At 41.6% G+C, this 19,941-nt stretch overlaps 2 protein-coding genes across 2 annotated transcripts; both read left to right on the plus strand.

The window, feature by feature from the left end:
- The first annotated feature begins 60 nt into the window (after positions 1-60).
- On the plus strand, positions 61-19,925 carry LOC135082503 (luciferin 4-monooxygenase-like). The gene is made up of 12 exons (XM_063977301.1): positions 61-251; positions 321-525; positions 633-813; positions 1,026-1,145; positions 1,689-1,863; positions 1,950-2,084; positions 3,010-3,141; positions 3,511-3,588; positions 4,269-4,415; positions 4,491-4,647; positions 4,724-5,138; positions 19,549-19,925. The coding sequence occupies exons 1-11, from the start codon at positions 75-77 to the stop codon at positions 4,864-4,866; spliced, it is 1,650 nt and encodes a 549-aa protein (XP_063833371.1). The 5' UTR covers positions 61-74; the 3' UTR covers positions 4,867-5,138; positions 19,549-19,925.
- On the plus strand, positions 14,187-19,430 carry LOC135082139 (luciferin 4-monooxygenase-like). Its single transcript, XM_063976889.1, has 11 exons — positions 14,187-14,363; positions 14,433-14,637; positions 14,749-14,929; positions 15,143-15,262; positions 16,497-16,671; positions 16,759-16,893; positions 16,991-17,122; positions 17,405-17,482; positions 18,464-18,610; positions 18,692-18,848; positions 18,925-19,430. The coding sequence occupies exons 1-11, from the start codon at positions 14,187-14,189 to the stop codon at positions 19,062-19,064; spliced, it is 1,647 nt and encodes a 548-aa protein (XP_063832959.1). The 3' UTR covers positions 19,065-19,430.
- Positions 19,926-19,941: the final 16 nt, after the last annotated feature.

Raw genomic sequence — 19,941 nt, forward strand, 5'->3', positions numbered from 1 at the left:
ACTGGCGTATGTTTTTCGTGTTGGATTACAGTCGCGTCCAATAAATTAATTCAGGCATCCCCCAGGCATCAGGCATGTCGCACGCGGTGGTGCGCGGCGCGCCGACGGCGGCGCAGCGGTACGCGGACGGCGCGCTGGACGCGTGGCTGCGCGCGCGCGGCCGGGAGCCCTCCCGCGAGGCGCGCGCGCGCGTGTCCGCGGCGCAGCTGCTGCTGCACTGCATGCGCCAGGCGCCCGACTTCGTCTGCATGGTGAGTGCGGCCGCGCGAGCCCGCCGCCGCCGCTGGGACCTCGCTGTTACCCGTCTGTTCTTGCGCCAGATCAACGGCGCCACCGGCGAGCAGACCACGAACCGCGAGATGCTGGAGCTGGCCATCCCTTTCGCGCGCAAGCTGCTCGCCCAGGGCCTGAAGGGGAAGACCGTGATGCTGGTGGCGCGCGACCACGAGCGCACCGTGGCGGTGTTCCTGGGCCTGCTGCTGGCGGGCGTGCTCGCGTACCTCACTGATCCTGGGGCCACTAAGTGTATGTACGAACCTCCGAGATTCATGTCTGAGCTGCAGAGATCACTGAGTATTCAAGGAGTCCATTGTGTCTTCGTCGTTTTGCACATTAAACTGTTCTTGTTCCAGATGAGTTGCAGCACTACTTGCGGCTCGTGGAGCCCGCGCTGGTGTTCTGCGACGAGGCGACGCAGGCGGCGGTGCGCGTCGCGACGGCCGACGCGCCCGCGCCCGCGCACGTGCTGCCCATACACGACGACGCGCTGCTCGACTACATCCAGGGACACACCGACGACCTTGACTCTTTCGAGTGCGTACTAAACATTATGGTAGAGTACAATGAATGACTAATTTGACAGTGATTATTATTCTTCAAATGCACGAAGCCCCAAAATAAGATTAGCTTCGAATAAAAAGTAGGTCTCAAGCTACTTTATATCCTAATCCATTTGCTTTATGGTACTGTGTCTCTTACTTCCATTCTCGTTGTCTCGCATGTGGCACCCGCGTGGTCGTGTGCAGAGCGGAGGACAGCGAGGAGGGCGCGGCGAGCCTGCTGCTGCCCACGAGCGGCTCCACGGGGCTGCCCAAGGCGGCGCAGTACAACCAGCGCGCGCTGGTGGCGCAGCTGCCCACCGTCTGGTCGGTCGCACACTCTATTATCTTAACAACTAATATAAAACCTGATTGCATAGTCTTCTGAATGGTGTCTGGAATATTCTCGTAGTTCGATCGGTTAATAAACCTTTCTAGAACTATTCTAATGGGTGATTCATTTGGAGTACTTTCTTCAAATCTAAAACAAAATGTTATAAAAACCAATTTATTGGGTTATTTTTTTACTATACAAAAGAACGTTTCTTGAGATTTGTTTTTAACTTAAATAATTTCATTTTCAATAATTAATGATTACTTATTTCATTAAAATGTTGACTTTAACTCCGGGTGACATACTCCAACATTCTGCAGTTCCAATTTTTGATGAAGTATCCGAACATTATTAAAACAGACTATAATTGTTTCCTAAAATTCAAAACCGTGATAAGTGATTCATCCTTAAGATTTATTAAGTTAATACTTCGGATTAATGTACCTACTAATTTTGTTATATTTTTTTGTTTTCACGTCCAGCTGATTATCATAGTTGTAGAGTCCTTAACTAGCTTCTAAATATTACGCCCACAGGATGCACTATGAGAAGTTTCCCACGCCTACGGAGCGTGTGATGTTGCTCACAACGCCGCAATGGAGTACCTTCACCATCACCGTTGCCACGTGTTGTTTATACAACGTCACACTGGTCATGTCTCCCAAAGAGGCTACCGTGGAAAATGTACTCGACATGATGCAAAGATGCAGGGTATGACATGAATAACTCTGAAGGTGGCGTTGCTAGTGTCGTTGAGGTGACGACCTCATAACGAGTGGATTGTGTTATGTTGGCAGCCAACTTGGACGTTCTTCGGGCCGCCGTTCGCCAAGCAGCTGGCCAAGGCGGCGACGCCGGACCACTTCTCGTCGCTGGAGACCGTGATGACGCTCGGCTCGCAGGTGTCGCCCGACATCATGGCCGCTCTTAAAGTGAGAGTTTTGAAGACTGAAATGTGCAACTCAACTAACAAAATTACGGAAACTAAATCTGTCTATATGTGTAGCTTTAATTATTCTCAATAGAGTCATATTCATTCAACATTGTTGTGATTATCATCATCATCAATATTACATACATTATAATATAGCAATAAGATCTCATATTCTACCACAGAATAAGTAATAGTACAGGTACAGAAGGATTACTCCGCAAGACGATTTAAATAAATGCGAGTCTTGCTACGACGCGATACAGTGGAATTCAGCTCGCACAGCACTACGTACCTACAATTTTATTCGACTACAAGTTTTGTCTCTTTCTATCGCGTGCCTCTGAACTCTTCTTACGCTGTTAGGGTTGCTGTCTAGTAAAAAAATAATTAATCTACTTATTTGTAATGAGGTACGTATGTAGGTAAGTGTGCATTCATTATGGAAAACCTTGGGAGAGGCCTTTGTCCAGCAGTGGACGTCATTTGGCTGAAACGAACGAACGCATTCTGAGCAGTAGTCATAGTAGGTTAGGTTCCTATACTATCCTAAGAATTATTGATTACCTACATGGCCAACATACCTTTCAGCATCTTTGGGAAGCGAAAAAAAAAAGATAAATCCGGTAGATTTCTTTTCGAATTTAAACACCCGAACGCCGCTTATATTTCTTTCTCTTTATGTCCATTTTTAAATAATACTTCGATCATAGAATTATAATCATACTACAACGCACGCCAGCGTCCTGACGGGCGCGCGCGTGACACTCGCCTGATATAATACCCGCCGGCGGGGCGCTTCGCTGTAGGTAATTATCGGATGTACCGCGCGGAGTGAGCCAGGCCTGATTCTACTCGATAACAACAACTGAAGCCAACTAATTTGACGTTTGGTGAAATTCCGTTAATAGTTTCACTATTTTTAGGAAAAAATGGCACCGGGCAGCAACCTGTGCGACGGGTTCGGCATGACGGAGGCGCACGGCTTCCTGGCCGTGGCGCCGCGCGGCGCCGCGCCCGGCTGCCAGGGCCGCTGCGCCAACATATTCCACTACAGGGTAAGGACAACTCATGTATGCACATGCCTCAACAAATACTAAAGTGCAAAATTATGTTTTCGAAATTAGAAGATCTACAGTATAGGGGAACCAACGTAGCGCTGAAGTAACAGTAGGCGGGGCACGTGGCTCATATTTTTAAGCAGAAAAGACGTAGTTTAAGTAGACCTGTCACTCGGTGGACTGATGATCTAATTAATAGAAGCACCTACGCTAGAAGCGAACAGTGCTGGGCCAGACAATTCTAGCGGTACCCAAGGCCGTTTGAGCGGCTATGATTCACAATGCAGATATTTATTTGTGAATGAGCCTAAGTTACATGCCATGAATAAGATTAGGGTTACGTTATAAACTGCTCGCATGTTACAGCTCGTCAAAAACGATGATGAAGATGCTGCCACTGACGAAGAAGGAGAACTGTACATTAAGGGCTCTACTATTATCAAGGTAAGTTTAATTATAGTCTCTGACGTGTGTTCTATAGACACTAGAGTATAGAGGTGACCTTTTGACCGATCATAAGTCATTGCCAAGTTTAGGCTTTTGGAATTCAGTTCACAATTTACTAATTCCCATCGTAGACAGTGAATAAGTAATAATGAAAGTAAACGAAACAGAGCAAACATTGCTTTGGTCCGTTTTCTTGCATCTTGATCAGGATCAGGAAATTCTTGATTTTTGGCACTGTTATTTCTATTTCACGTACGCATTTATTTTTAGTTCGATAATTTTATTGAAGATTTATTAATTAAGTCCAATTTTAGTCCATTTTTACGAGTCCACTTTTCACTACATTTTCAACATTATTTTAATTAATTTTAATATTTTCTACTAAACCATCTGCGCAATGCTGCGTGAGCAGCACTGGCAGGGTCGCCATGCAACGTTGGGCGTTGGGACGATTAAATAAGTAGACTGACTGCGTATTAAGAGCTATTAAGCGTGCGTTTATTGACGTGCATTGCCTTATATACTATGTAAGGGATGTGAGTGTGTGCGTAGTGACGCGCATACTACATTATCATAAAATACCATGCTATTCTTTGCCATACATTGGCCTAGGTATACATTTTTTTTTGCAAAAATTTTAAGTGTTTCTCTCTTTGATGACATCATTTCTCCCCCAGAGCTACTACAAGAATGAGTCGGAGCTGGCGGCGAACATGACGGCGGACGGCTGGCTCCGCACGGGCGACGCCTTCCGCCAGGACCGCGCGCGCCGCCTGCACTACTGCCGCCGCATCAAGTTCTGCTTCAAGTACGACAACCTGCTGGTGAGTCGGATATGTACTGTAAAGAATTAATTGAGTTTAATAAGTGTAGCGAGGGTCACTGTGGTGCCGACGCAGGTGTCGCCCGAGGAGCTGGAGCGCGTGGTGGGGCAGCTGCCGGGCGTGGCGGAGTGCGTGGTGAGCGACAGCGCGCGCGGGCCCGCGGCCGCCGTGGTGCTGCGCGCCGGCGCCAGCGAGCCCGACGCGCGCCGCGCCATCCACCGCGTCGTCGAGAGTGAGTACACGCGCGAGCCTCGCGGGAGGCGGCTAGCACGCGCCAGGCCTCGCTGACCCGCTCTGCTTGCCCGCAGCGACGCTGAGCGACCACAAGCGGCTGCGCGGGGGCGTCGCGTTCGTGGCCGCCATCCCACGCACGCACACCGGCAAGGCGCACCGCCAACGAGCCAAGGACCTCATCCAGCGCCTCATAGAGGAAGGGGCTTGCTGCTATTGAGTACATAAATTGATGATGAGTGTTATTACAATTTGTTTTATAGCAGTCAGCAACTCATCAGAATAAAATCATTTTGTTGGAAAATTTATCTAGTTACTTGAGAGTTTCTTAGTAATATGGAACATTTAAAGCAGGTGCATAATTTAGGTGTTATACCCTACCAAATGATGTACATTAAATACGATTTTTCTCTAGAAAAAATGTTTTTCCTCCATGACGCGGTGTGGCTTATTATTACAGCTTAAAATACCTACAGTTGAAAATTTCGACAGGTTTGCTAAATTACTGCAAAGTGATGGGTCCCATACCTTTGTTTTACATTACCTTTGTTGTATAGTTACCATATCCTCATTGAAAAATATTGTGAATTTTTAAATTTCAAAACTGTAATTAAATAAATTAGACTGTATATTTACATAAAACTGAATGTTTTATTTAAACAATAATATTTGTATTACGTCTACCAACGTACCTGTTCCTGTATGTACCTATAAATATTTAAATTCTATTTAATAACAATACATTTCAGGGCACTTCCGATATTTATTTATTTATTTATTTATTTATTTTATGGAAAACAAACAGCATATATGCATTATTAATAGATGAGGCGGTTAAGATCAAAAATGTAGGTATCCTTATGTATTACTAGCTCTACCACTATCCACACGTAATACTAGTTTAAAAAGTGAAATAAAATCGCATCCCCGTATCGGCGGGCCGTCGCCGCGCCGTGCGGGCCGTGCCTCACGACGTAAACATCAAGCGAGTTAGTTATTTGTTACACGTGAATGATAAGCGTATAATGCCTAAACAAGGTAGTGTTCCTATTCATAATTATTATCTTACCTAAGTTGTAAGTATGTATCGCATAATATTTTGCTATAGTTTTTTATAGGTTTGACACTTGTTGAAATCCAATTGAGTAACCCTGTGGTACAAACCGGTTGGCTAATATTGGACCAAAGCTCTGAACTCGTATTAAAATTTTGTTGATTTGTGCTGAATATACGACAATCATGTGGATTATACTTCGTATCTCTCCCGAAGATGATTATGTTTTACATGCAGCAGTACCTGGGATGATGCCGTCCTTATCACACTTTTAGAGAATATTTATTTAAAAATATAAGTTTTAAATATAATAAAGTACGTGTTTTGACTCCTCAGCACCGTAGTACATTCCGCGGTCCGCCATATTTCTTGTCATTACTTGTGTTGGTGTTCGTCCGACTCACACGTACTTTTTCAATAAAAATAACTTAGCGTAAAAATGGGTAAAAGGAAACGATCAAGTAATGGTGATAATAGTGATATGGTGAAAAGTTTTGTTAAGAAACCTCGTATGTACATAGACAACGAGAAATTATAGTTTTATCTGATGATGATGAACCAGAAAAAACATCGTTGTCTCCATCGTGCAGTCACTGCAGATTTGCAGACATACATACATACATATTTAAAACATTCTGGTAAGTTGTGAATCGTGTATTTTGAAATTGTTATGAAATAATGTGAATAATTTCTATTTTTTGTATTAAAAATGAATATTTTCAACTACACTCCGTGGTAATACTTTGTGTCCCGACTTAATCGTGTGTGGATACTAAACTACACGTACAAAAATCGTGTTATATAAAATACATAAACATCCCGACGTAAATCGTGTGTGGATGCTTTATTGCTTATCCCGGCGTATATCGTGTGTGGATACTAAACTACACGTACAAAAATCGTGTTATACAAAATACATAAACATCCCGACGTAAATCGTGTGTGGAGGATTTATTGCTTATCCCGGCGTATATCGTGTGTGGATACTAAACTACACGTACAAAAATCGTGTTATATAAAATACATAAACATCCCGACGTAAATCGTGTGTGGATGATTTATTGCTTATCCCGGCGTATATCGTGAGTGGATACTAAACTACATGTACAAAAATCGTGTTATACAAAATACATAAACATCCCGACGTATATCGTGTGTGGATGCTTTATTGCCTTTGAGAGTATTAATTATCCCGGCATATATCGTGTGTGGATAAGACATTTTTAAACTGATTGCATTTTGCTTTGATTATTTTCCTAACGTATTATCTTATAACGTGGGTAGACGTATGAACACGTCGTAAAATAGTATAACATAATTGTAAATATAATAATATACAATATACGTGGGGTATTTATAATTTGTTACCCTATCAAATACAAAAATCTTTATTGTGAAGTATTACTAAAATAGCATACAATAATTACCTACATCAGACGAAAATACCGGGTATTTTTCAAGACAAAGCCTTTCAAAGACTTTCACAAGGATAACCTACCTACAAATAAAAAAGACTTGATGAAACATTATTTACCTGCTAAAAATTGCGCATAATAATTACTTCAACAAAGGCAGCAATACTACTGAACATCTGATTCTGCTTCTGTTTGCTGTACGCACCCTTATTGCAACTGATTTCACCGAGCCTTCAATATGATTTGATGACCTAGCAATGTCACAAATGGAATAATATTCCGTAAGGAATTATGAAAACCTTGAGCGATGCTGGCGGTTACTTTGTGACACTCATTAGAGAATCACTGTCAAGAAGATACGCTATCACAAATTCCATTAGCAAGCAAAAAAAGAGATATCATAAAAGAAATCAAAACGAATCTCTTGTTTGGTTCAGATTTATCAGACCACTCGAAAACATCTATGACTAATATAATTCAGTAATACCAGCCCAGCACGTCTACAACTCATCAGACTTTAAACGCAAGGGGGGCATTGTGAGCGGCAGCCGCTGAGCAGCGAGTGAACCCCGGCCAGCCCAGCAGCCGCCGGCTCCGCCGCCGCCGCCTGCGCCGCGGGGCCGTCTCCGGTTAACCCGAGACCCAACTATCATCAACCGAATCGGAGATGATAATTTTATTCAGCAGATAGGCACCAAGGTGCTAGTAGCTGGTAGACTTAAATACTACTAAAATAAATGGCTTACCTAACATAACAAAATTAAATGATACTACTATTTTGTCCTGGATCAGAGTTATAAAATTCCATTTTAAACTTAACCATGCCAAGTTGGAGTACCCCAATGTAGGTCACATACTACACCTGAGGGGAGTAGTAGGTATATACGACAACTGTACAAAAGCCAAATTGTAGACATAGATTTATTCTAAAATTTAAAGGAATTTAATTCCTTTTTAAAATCCATTAATATGAACTATTTTAAAATGCAATACTACCACTGACTTTACATTATTAATTAGATAAATTATGTGAAAACCTTAGATTTGAAAGACTCCTATCTTTTATTACCAATTGCTGAAAATGGATGAATTTGGCTTCGTTTGTCATGGAACTCCATGCACTTTAATATTCAGTTGTTTGAATTTCTTCGTGATCGATCGTTTTTGTCTTACATCCGCACGGTGCCTTTTGTCTTTACAAAATTATTAAAAGCAGTTTTACACCTTTTGCAATCACACGGCCATCTATCTGTACCAATACCTGTACCAATTTTTATGTATTGGAACGGTCAGAATGCTGGAATAATATTCAAACAACGGGAGATTTATAAGAGCAACTAGGGTAGGAGGACAAAAGATTTTTTATCTAATCAAAATAATAATGTTACCTACATTTCTAAAATTTACATTCAATACGACAAAAATTAATTTAACTTAACAAAAGTGCAAGACACTAGTAATGCTAAAAACTACGAAAAATATCATTCGAGTAATTTGCTTCATTCTTGGGGTTATTGACCTCAGCGTGCCCCGCCGTTAAAATTACGGCTGGATATCGTAGGTAGGTACACGAAGTTACCGGGAAAAACATCTTGGAACTCAATTACTCAAATAACTACAATAAACATTATAATGCATCTGCCAAGTATTTTAAACATATTTTAGCATAGTGGAGACTGGAGAGATTACATTGACACAGCACATCATGTACCCTGTAATCAAATGATTTGTTTCGATGCCTCAACCACTGGTCAACCTCAACCGCAATCGCGCATCGTGTAACAGCCATCGGAAATTGGTCCCAGTTACAGTTACTTTTACATTTAAATACCCTGGAATTGCTCGCTGCACTCTATGATCTTGAAACATTTGCATCTCACCTACTTATTAAGAATAGACAATACAACGGTTATTGCCTAATAAAAAAAAGGGGTAGTATACAGCACACAAATTTAAATAATATTGTTCGAGAGTTATGGAATTGGTGTGGTTGGGTGTGAAAACGTGGTCACAGATTTCGAATCTCGTCAATCAAATATAGACACGTACTATGAATTTAGCAGACTACGCATTTACAGAAATTACATTACCTTTTGGTATTCCAGAATTCGTCTTATTTGCAAGTACAGACATCACATCAAGCTATACATTTTCGTTGCAAAGTCGCCCGTATCGCAACTACGTAAGATACCACAGTGTTTACGTTGACGTGCTGTTGACCGTACATTTACTATTCAAAATCACCAATGTTCTACGAATGCATCTTGGGAGTTAGACCATATTTCCGAAGTTATTGATACTTTCACATTTAATGTAACTCTCTAAAATTTTATACAAAAAAAAAAAATAAAAAAAAAAAAAAAAGGCGCTCCTCGTTTCAAAAGTAATACGTTTCGAACCTAACAAAAATCTGTTGTGTTCGCCCTTCAGAGTTGATCATCCTCTCCATGCGGATTTAACCCTGATGGTCGGCAACTTATCAGGCAATCGCAGTTGAGGCGAGGCGCACCTACTAATTCTCTGGATATGTTAATGACATCTTTCTCACATAGTACATACTAATATTATACAATATACTTCAGGTCTAAAATCATGGTTGTAATTCCAATTCAGCTCATTTATTGGAATACTCAACGGACAAATTAAATTATTCGTGTTAGTTACAGTACAGTACTCTCAATGGTTACCGTTTGACTTTACCTATACTGTTATATCAGGATATTACTACTAATGACTGTATCAAACGTTTTCTCAAAAGCGTGTTTCGCCTCAGACCGCCTAAATATGACACTACTTGGTATTAAATTATCATTTCCCTGAAAAAAATTACAGTTAAGTGTATACCTCTTCTAGTTCTGGTTTCTGCACAGATAATGAATACTCCGAGTTTATCTAATAATATTACTAATAATATTTTATTGTATCCAAACTAAATATAAATTAAAGTAGGTAGATGAAATTGATGAAAACATTAAAACCGGACTTGATTAATTTTATCAACCATTTATTATTGTACCTATATATTACCGTACATTATGGACAACCTTGTACTATGCCCAGCCTCAACACTTAAATCTTACATTGACAGGACTATTGGTATACGCACAGATGATAATCTTTTTGTCAGTTACCAAAAACCACTTAAAAAGTGGTAACTCAGTGGAACTTCAAATTTGATAATATCGATTTTTATAGCGCTCATAATACGGGCCACGTCTGCGTCCACCGGGCTGGCGTTATTAAAAAATTTTAATTTATTAATAATAATTTTAAATTTGTAAGTCATTCGTAAGGCTTGCAAGCTGGTGGACCGAATCTTGTCAAGTAGGCATTTCTTAAATATTAGACTAGAAACTTACTTAATTTAACTTTTTGTGTGATTGTGATTTTGTTAACTGTTCGTTTCAAAACCATCATTAATTATTACGAAAGTAAACAATGTTTTGTTTATTTACTAAAATACCTTGAACAAGTTAATAGTTTCTACGGCTGTAATTTTTTCGATGCTCTAAACATCTGCATGTAAAACATAATCATCTTCGGGAGAGATACGAAGTATAATTAAGAATCAAACGAACTTACCTGTGATGTTTGATATCTAATTATACGAGTGTCTTGACCGAAGATGATTACAGTCCCACCTCACCCGAGAATAATTACCCTTAACCGATCGAAAAAATTTGCTCTAAAATAATGACAAGAAATATGGCGGACCGCGGAATGTACTACGGTGCTGAGGAGTCAAAACACGTACTTTATTATATTTAAAACTTATATTTTTAAATAAATATTCTCTAAAAGTGTGATAAGGACGGCATCATCCCAGGTACTGCTGCATGTAAAACATAATCATCTTCGGTCAAGACACTCGTATAATTAGATATCAAACATCACAGGTAAGTTCGTTTGATTCTTAATTAATGCCTATGAAATAGTAAGTTAAATAATTTCTCTTTTATTGTACACCATGTAGGTACATTAGCAAAAACAGAACAAAACTATGTGTAAAATGGGATTGAAAAAATCTGGTCCAAATTACCCGACTCTCCCTTATTATTATTATGTTTTCGAATGAAAAAACTTCTTTTGGCCACGCCAAATCTGTTGCCATTTATAAGATCCATCGCTGAGTGCACTCAAAAGGTAGCTCGTCTTTTGATACACTGAGGATCTTCTGCCCTTCCGAGGTTATTATTTATTTAAAACTTTAATGCCAAATAAATTTGAACATGCTAACTTAATTAAGTTTTTTTTTATGTGACAGGGCACCTACCATTAAAATGCATGTATGTCTGAATGAATTATAAATATAGTCCCCATGTCCTCCGGAACTCACTCTGCTTGTCTGAGAGCCGCGATCAGCTTCGGAGTTGCATCTGCGGCGGATGCTCTACCTCCATTGGCTGTTCAGCGCATCCCTTATGATTACGCGACGATGGATCTTTCACTTGACTGGAACACCGGAATATTTATAGGTAGGTAATTCTGCCGTGCTAGCGATATCAGCAGTACCTAATTCCAATATTTTGCTGTTAAAAAAACTCCTGTCAGCTCATCTGAAATATTTATAGCTCATTATAGTTTTTCCAAAAAATGGAGTTACTGCTGATATTGCTAGCACGGCAGAATTGTCTGACTACGTTATTTATTTATACTATTCTACTAAGTTACACTAAATTAAGTTTTATGGAACCAAATAGCAAGTATCTTTTATCGAACAAAACGCAATTGCTCAAATCTGACCAGAATCTTTAATTAATCGGTGTACAGCGATTACTCAAAGATTTATGGACGATGTAAATTTTTTACATGAACATCCAAGTTAATCTGTATTCTGAGTTAACTAACAAAGTTAGGAAGTCAAAAATTGTGTTCCACGCATTCGTAGGTAGGTAGTGTGCAATATTGTATACATACAAGGCACCTATAAGGGAATAGGGAAGACAGTTTTTTTTAATATTTTGCAGGTACATTATTATGCATTTCAAGTTAAATGTTTAATAAAGAAGTACCTACATCTACGAGTAGGTAGGTATTTCGCCGTGTAAATAATGTGAAATGTCTTGAGAGCGGTTATTTCTAAGAGTTTGTAATGGAACCAATCGTTTCAAGTGACTATAATTTACATAAATTAGAAATAACAATGGATCTGTGTGAGCCCTACGGTTTTACGACTACAAAAGTGTACGGACCTATCTACGGAGTACGGAACTTGGACTGGGTTGTTGGGAGTACAATAATTAATATAAATAAACCAGTGGCTTTTGCTACCATACTCAATTTTTTAGGGTTCCGTAGCCATATGGCAAAAAACGGAACCCTTATAGATTCGTCATCTCTGTCTGTCTGTCCGTCTGTCCGTCCGTCCGTCCGTCTGTCCGTCCGTATGTCACAGCCATTTTTTTCCGAAACTATAAGAGCTATACTGGTGAAACTTGGTAGGTAGATGTATTCTGTGAACCGCATTAAGATTTTGATGCAAAAATAAAAAAATAATAATAAATATTGGGAGCTCCCCATACTTAGAACTGAAACTCAAAAAAATTTTTTTCATCATACACATACGTGTGGGGTATCTATGGATAGGTCTTCAAAAATGATATCGAGGTTTCGAAAATATTTTTCTTCCAAACCGAATAGTTTGCGTGACAGACGCTTCCAAATTGGAAAAAAGTTGGTCCCCCCCCCCCCCCTCTAACTTCTAAAATAAGAAAATGAAAAATCTAAAAAAAACATATTTAATTTTATGATGTACATTACTATAAAAACTACCAATGAAAATTGTTTTGAACGAGATCTAGTTAGTAGTTTTTTTTAATACCTCGTAAATCGTAAACCTAAACTTAAATTAAAAAAAAAAAAAATCATAAATCAATGGTACGGAAGCCTTTGTGCGTGAGTCCGACACGCACTTGGCCGGTTTCTTGACAAGTTAACAGTCCAACATATGTACTTTTATAGCAGAGCTCAATCCTTTTTTTTCTTTTTTTCTTTCTTTTATTTTGATTTATTATATGACTAACTTCCAAACAATCCGGAATAACATTATTTTGCAGATAAACAGGCGTTGCTTTCGAGGACTTCAATCCAAGTTATTATGCATTTCATTACCTTTGTAGGGTAGGGTCTAATCTGTAAGTCTAGATATCAGTACTACGTCACTACCTTGTTTATTATACCTACTTACTACAAAATTTTGTATACCCATTCTTTTGAGATACACCATGAATGCGTGGTAAATTCAAAGATCTGTTCCTGAATCAATAATGTATGTACCAACTACTGCTATTCAAAGATGATGTATTGTGTCGCACATCTAAACTAAACATCGTATATGACGGGGGCCTCCTCCTTAAAGTAATATTGCCATTTTTATTACTTGAAAAGGTGTCAAAATATTAACAATCTGCGACGAGACAAGGCAACAAGGGCCACGGAAGGACTGGTCTTTGACGGCTATTCCTCATCAACCTCAAGCACAAAAGTAGCAGAGCATCAAAGGCGCTATCAAATCCAAGGGCCATTATTTACTATTAGAGCAAAAAGGTAAATTTTGATGACCATTCCATAATAAATAATAATATTTGATGACAATTTTTGGTACATTCTGATGATCAAAGAATATAGGACGAGTTATTAATTTTCATGTTTCAATAGTTTTTAAAGATGCTGAGTTATAAAAGTAGATGGCGACGCGATTACTGAATTCTTGCCATATACGAATATTTTAGATTTTACTGCTTGAATTCAAGTTACAAGTTTAGATGCTAAAAATAACTACCATGCTAAGTTGTATAACAGTAGCTTACAACGAAGATACATACATACATAGTGGCTGAGATAATATTTTTAGACGCTCATAGATAGCGGTTGACTAAGTAATTCATAGGAAAATGTGGATTTTTAGAGATGAAAAATGGTAATAAAAAGAAGCCGGTTTAATTACAACCCTTAGTTTTTCATCCTAATAAAATAAATTAAACACTGCACTCGCATAATATTATCTGATGAAAATCTAAACTCTCACCATCACCATCTTATACTTAGCTAATTGAGAGGCATCCCCCAGGCATGTCGCACGCGGTGGTGCGCGGCGCGCCGACGGCGGCGCAGCGGTACGCGGACGGCGCGCTGGACGCGTGGCTGCGCGCGCGCGGCCGGGAGCCCTCCCGCGAGGCGCGCGCGCGCGTGTCCGCGGCGCAGCTGCTGCTGCACTGCATGCGCCAGGCGCCCGACTTCGTCTGCATGGTGAGTGCGGCCGCGCGAGCCCGCCGCCGCCGCTGGGACCTCGCTGTTACCCGTCTGTTCTTGCGCCAGATCAACGGCGCCACCGGCGAGCAGACCACGAACCGCGAGATGCTGGAGCTGGCCATCCCTTTCGCGCGCAAGCTGCTCGCCCAGGGCCTGAAGGGGAAGACCGTGATGCTGGTGGCGCGCGACCACGAGCGCACCGTGGCGGTGTACCTGGGCCTGCTGCTGGCGGGCGTCTTCGCGTCTCTCGCTGATCCTGGTGCCACTAAATGTATGTCGACGAACTTCCTAGATTCACGTCAGTGCTAACAGAGATCACTGAGTATTCAAGTTATTTTTTGTGTTTGTATCGTTTTGCATATTAAAACTGTTCTTGTTCCAGATGAGTTGCAGCACTACTTGCGGCTCGTGGAGCCCGCGCTGGTGTTCTGCGACGAGGCGACGCAGGCGGCGGTGCGCGTCGCGACGGCCGACGCGCCCGCGCCCGCGCACGTGCTGCCCATACACGACGACGCGCTGCTCGACTACATCCAGGGACACACCGACGACCTTGACTCTTTCGAGTGCGTACTAAACATAACGGTGGAGTACAATGAATGACTAATATTGACAGTGATTATTATTCTTCAAATGCACGAAGCCCCAAAATAAGATTAGCTTTGAATAAAAAGTAGGTACTTAACTTCTTTGTATCCTAATCCTGGTGCCCGAAGCTACTGTGTCTCTTACTTCCATTCTCGTTGTCTCGCATGTGGCACCCGCGTGGTCGTGTGCAGAGCGGAGGACAGCGAGGAGGGCGCGGCGAGCCTGCTGCTGCCCACGAGCGGCTCCACGGGGCTGCCCAAGGCGGCGCAGTACAACCAGCGCGCGCTGGTGGCGCAGCTGCCCACCGTCTGGTCGGTTGCACATTGTTAATCATTATTCATTAATAACCAAATCCTTTTCGAATTTTAATTTTTTTTAAACTGCATATTGTCATGTTTCATATTATTTTTAGACTAAAGCCTGGTCTGTGAGCACGTAGAATTTTGTCCAATGACCCCAAGTTACCCATCCTTATTGCTCGCGCGTAATTATATTGCTGTCGCGACTGTGCGACGGGCGCCCGCAGTGAGTGTGCGAGCGCGACAGCAACATAATTACGCGCGAGCGATAAGGATGGGTAGCTTGGGGACTTTTCCTTTGCAAAGTTTTATACTTTGCAAATTCCTGGTTAAAAAAAAGTTACGTCCACAGGATGCTAGTGTCCGACCGAATGTTCGGTTTCGGTTTCGTTTTCGGTTGAGTTTCGGTAAAAACACGAGTTTCGGTTTAGTTTCGTTTTCGGCGGCAAACTTGCCGAAACTACGACCGAAACCGAATGTGCATTACGATCATAGTTTATACTTAATTTATAGTATTATACAATGTGTCCGGGCATGTAGTGATCAAACTTTAAGGGCGTTATCTATGGACAATTTTATCGATGAAAATACTTCAAATTTGGGGCTTGACCCATTTCTCAAAAAAATACAAGGCTTTAAGTTTTTCATTTTTATGTCATGCGATAGCTGATAAAATGTTCTATTAGTAAAGTAGAAAACAGAAACAAGTTTCATACATTTTAAGGAAGTAGGAATGGATTTAAGTAGAAAAAAACATGACTATTTTCAGTTATTTTCCAACACAAGAAAAACCAGTAGGCCTAAGATGCGCGCCGTGATAACTTTTATCGACGTCAATTTGTATGGGCAAAATCGATAAAATGGCGTGATAACCGCCTATCACGGCGCGCATCTTAGGCCTACTGGTCGTTAAAGTATGTCTTATTTGCATTGTATTATTAGTATTTGAGCTATTCTACAAAACGAATGTAAATTTATTAGTCTACGTCTATTACTTTCGAAGCTATTGTTGAACAAAGATACCCCTTCCCAGCCGGTTCTATAGCGCGGCTAGTCATGTAGTCGGAGTAGGTTGTGCGATTCTTTCAGGCAGTGCATTTTGGCATTTCTTTATTTTTCCCTCAAAATATGAGCCTTGTAAGGAAGTTTCGGTTTCGGTTTCGGTTTCGGCCGAAATAGACACCGTTGCCGAAATTCGTTTTCGGTTTCGGTTTCGGTCGTAAAACTAGTTTCGGTCGGACACTAGGATGCACTACGAGAAGTTCCCCACGCCAACGGAGCGCGTGATGTTGCTCTCGACCCCGCAGTGGGGTACCTTCACCATCACCGTTACCACGTGCTGTGTGTACAACGTCACACTGGTCATGTCTCCAAAAGAGGCTACCGTGGAAAATGTACTCGACATGATGCAAAGATGCAGGGTATGACATGAATGAATAACTCTGAAGGTGGCATTGCTAGTGTCGTTGAGGTCGTTACATAACGAGTGGATTGTGTTATGTTGGCAGCCAACTTGGACGTTCTTCGGACCGCCGTTCGCCAAGCAGCTGGCCAAGGCGGCGACGCCGGACCACTTCTCGTCGCTGGAGACCGTGATGACGCTCGGCTCGCAGGTGTCGCCCAACATCATGACCCTTCTAAAGGTAACAACATTTTAGTTATGTTTTATCTAACACATAGATTTTTAAACTTAAATGTCATACATACAAAAATGAATTGAAATGGTTTGAGCGTTTACAGGAAAAAATGGCTCCGGACAGCAACGTGTGCGAAGGTTATGGCATGACGGAGGTGCACGGCTTCGTCACCGTGGCCGAGCGGGACGCCGCGCCGGGCTGCAACGGTCGCTGCGCCAACATCTTCCACTACCGGGTGAGGCGCCGGCACACTCACTTGACGTTGAGCGACGCGTATGGTGTTTACCTGAAATAGTTTAGATGAATATAATGCTCCTAACGCGTGGGTACTGAGTCTTCAATTTGAATTGTCTAGATTTATATAATCTAGCTAGAGCCTGGTCTAGATGACGATTACATCACACTTACAATCCCATCCTAATTGGGGGGAGTGGGGGGACTGGGTTGGGATTGGGATTTTTTCCTTATATTTGAATGGTTAATCACTAATAAGTGAATATCTACTATTGTTTTGCAGCTCGTTAAAAGCGAGGATGAAGATGCTGCCACTGACGAAGAAGGAGAACTTATCGTTAAGGGCTCTACTATTATTAAGGTAAGCTCGTTTCTAAAAAGTCTTAATTTTTTTAAAGTTCGGGCCTGAAAATCACTAGACCAATATGCTTAGACTTGTAGATTACTTACTTTCTTCTTAATTTCTTCTTCTTACTTTATCAAAATGTACTAAATTACACAATTTACTAAGTCTTCAAAGTTTTCTATAGACGACAGTCATCATTAAATTTCAGCCATAAGATGTCGACTGCTGAACATAAGCAACCCCCAATGATTTCCATATCGCGTGGTTGGTAGCGGTCTGCATCCAGCGCTTTCGTGCTATCTTTATGAGGTCGTCGGTCCAGCTTGTGGGTGGACGTCTCACGCTGCGTTTTTCGATACCTACGTGACCCCCACTTCAGAAGTTTGCTGCCCTTATCGGCCGTCAGTTCTGTGTACATTGTGCCCTGTCTATTGCCACTTCAGCTTGCTAATCTGGCGGGCTATGTCAGCGACTTTAGTTCGTTTACGGATCTCCTCATTTCCGATTGGATCATGTAAAGACACCGAGCATAGCCCTTTCCATAACACGCTGTGCAACTTTGAGCTTATTTATGAGGCCTATAGTGAGAGCCCACGTTTCGGAGCCATAATTATTCAAATTCTAATATTTTATTAAATCAGACTAAAATTATGTCGATGAGACGACACTATAGGAAGTTAATAGTGTTATATTTTATCAGACGCCAAAGTAATAAACGTAATACGCTGCGCTACCTTGTTATAATATTTACCCGACTGCACCAGAAGGAACATAAACATAGTGATACTACCTAATGTAACGTCACCATTTTACCTATGATTCACAATAAATGATTTTGTATTTGTATTTAAGGAGGGTTATTTAACATACCTACTAAGAAGTGTTACTGAGTGGACTCATTTAATTTTCATGAACTTGCTTGAATGGTTATGATTTGAGTGCAGTTTTGCGTGTTTCTCCGTCTCGTCTCTCTGAAACATCGTTTGTCTCCTCCAGGGCTACTATAAGAACGAGTCAGAGCTGGCGGAGAGCATGACGGCGGACGGCTGGTTCCGTACGGGTGACATCTTCCGCCAGGACCGCGCGCGCCGTCTCTACTACTGCCGCCGCATCAAGTTCTGCTTCATTTACGAGAACTTGCTGGTGAGTCGGACACGTATACCTACTGCAATGCATTAATTGAGTTTAATAAGTGAAGCGAGGGTCACTGTCGTGCCGACGCAGGTGTCGCCCGAGGAGCTGGAGCGCGTGGTGGGGCAGCTGCCGGGCGTGGCGGAGTGCGTGGTGAGCGACAGCGCGCGCGGGCCCGCGGCCGCCGTGGTGCTGCGCGCCGGCGCCAGCGAGCCCGACGCGCGCCGCGCCATCCACCGCGTCGTCGAGAGTGAGTACACGCGCGAGCCTCGCGGGAGGCGGCTAGCACGCGCCAGGCCTCGCTGACCCGCTCTGCTTGCCCGCAGCGACGCTGAGCGACCACAAGCGGCTGCGCGGGGGCGTCGCGTTCGTGGCCGCCATCCCGCGCACGCACACCGGCAAGGCGCACCGCAAACAAGCCAAGGACCTCATCCAGCGCCTCATAGAGGAGGGCAGCTGTTACTAATTATTACACTATTTACGAATTGTAAGAAGCCAAATTCAATGATAAGAAAATTATTATTATTGTTAAATTTGCGGTCAAGGACAAAGTACAGGAAATTAGGCAACAAGCAGTTGATTGATGAATGGAAGAGCTAGAATTCAAGGAACTACAATTTGTTTTACTGTAGATGTTTATTGCAATTAATATTATAGCAGGAGGCAAGACACAAAAAAAATTTTGTTTCAAAAATTTCACTTGTTACTTAAGATATTCTTAGTAATAAAGGACATTTAAAGCAGGTACCTACATAATTTAGGTGCAATACCTACGAAATGATGTAACATTAAGCACGATTGTTGTCTAGAAAATAAATGTGTTCCTCCATTGTTTTAATATAAAATATAAAATGTTACAGTGTATTACATCAATAAAAATATTCTTATTCTTATTCTATTCTTATTCTTATTGTCAGTATTAAAATACCTACAGTTTAAAAATTCGACAGGTTTGCTAATTTACTCTGTAGCTTAGTTCCCCGCAAGCAAAGTCGTGGGTCCCACCTGGGGCAGCAGTGCGTTTGTTGTAGTTTATTTAACACTAGCTTTCCGCCCGCGGCTTCGCCCGCGTGGAATTTTGTCTGTCACAGAAAAACTTTATCCTATGTTCTTTCCCGGGACTCAAACTATCTCTATGCCAAATTTCATCAAAATCGGTTGCGAGGTTTAAGCGGGAAAGCGTAACAGACAGACAGACAGACAGAGTTACTTTCGCATTTATAATATTAGTTGGGATGGGATAAGCAGTGGTTATTAGTCTGTTATTATTTCACAGATGTTTTCCGAACAAAATAAAATAAATAAATACTTTCGTATTTAAAAAGTTTCTATGGACAAGCAAA

Source organism: Ostrinia nubilalis, chromosome 21 (genome assembly GCF_963855985.1).
Source record: "Ostrinia nubilalis chromosome 21, ilOstNubi1.1, whole genome shotgun sequence".
NCBI classification, from domain to species: domain Eukaryota; kingdom Metazoa; phylum Arthropoda; class Insecta; order Lepidoptera; family Crambidae; genus Ostrinia; species Ostrinia nubilalis.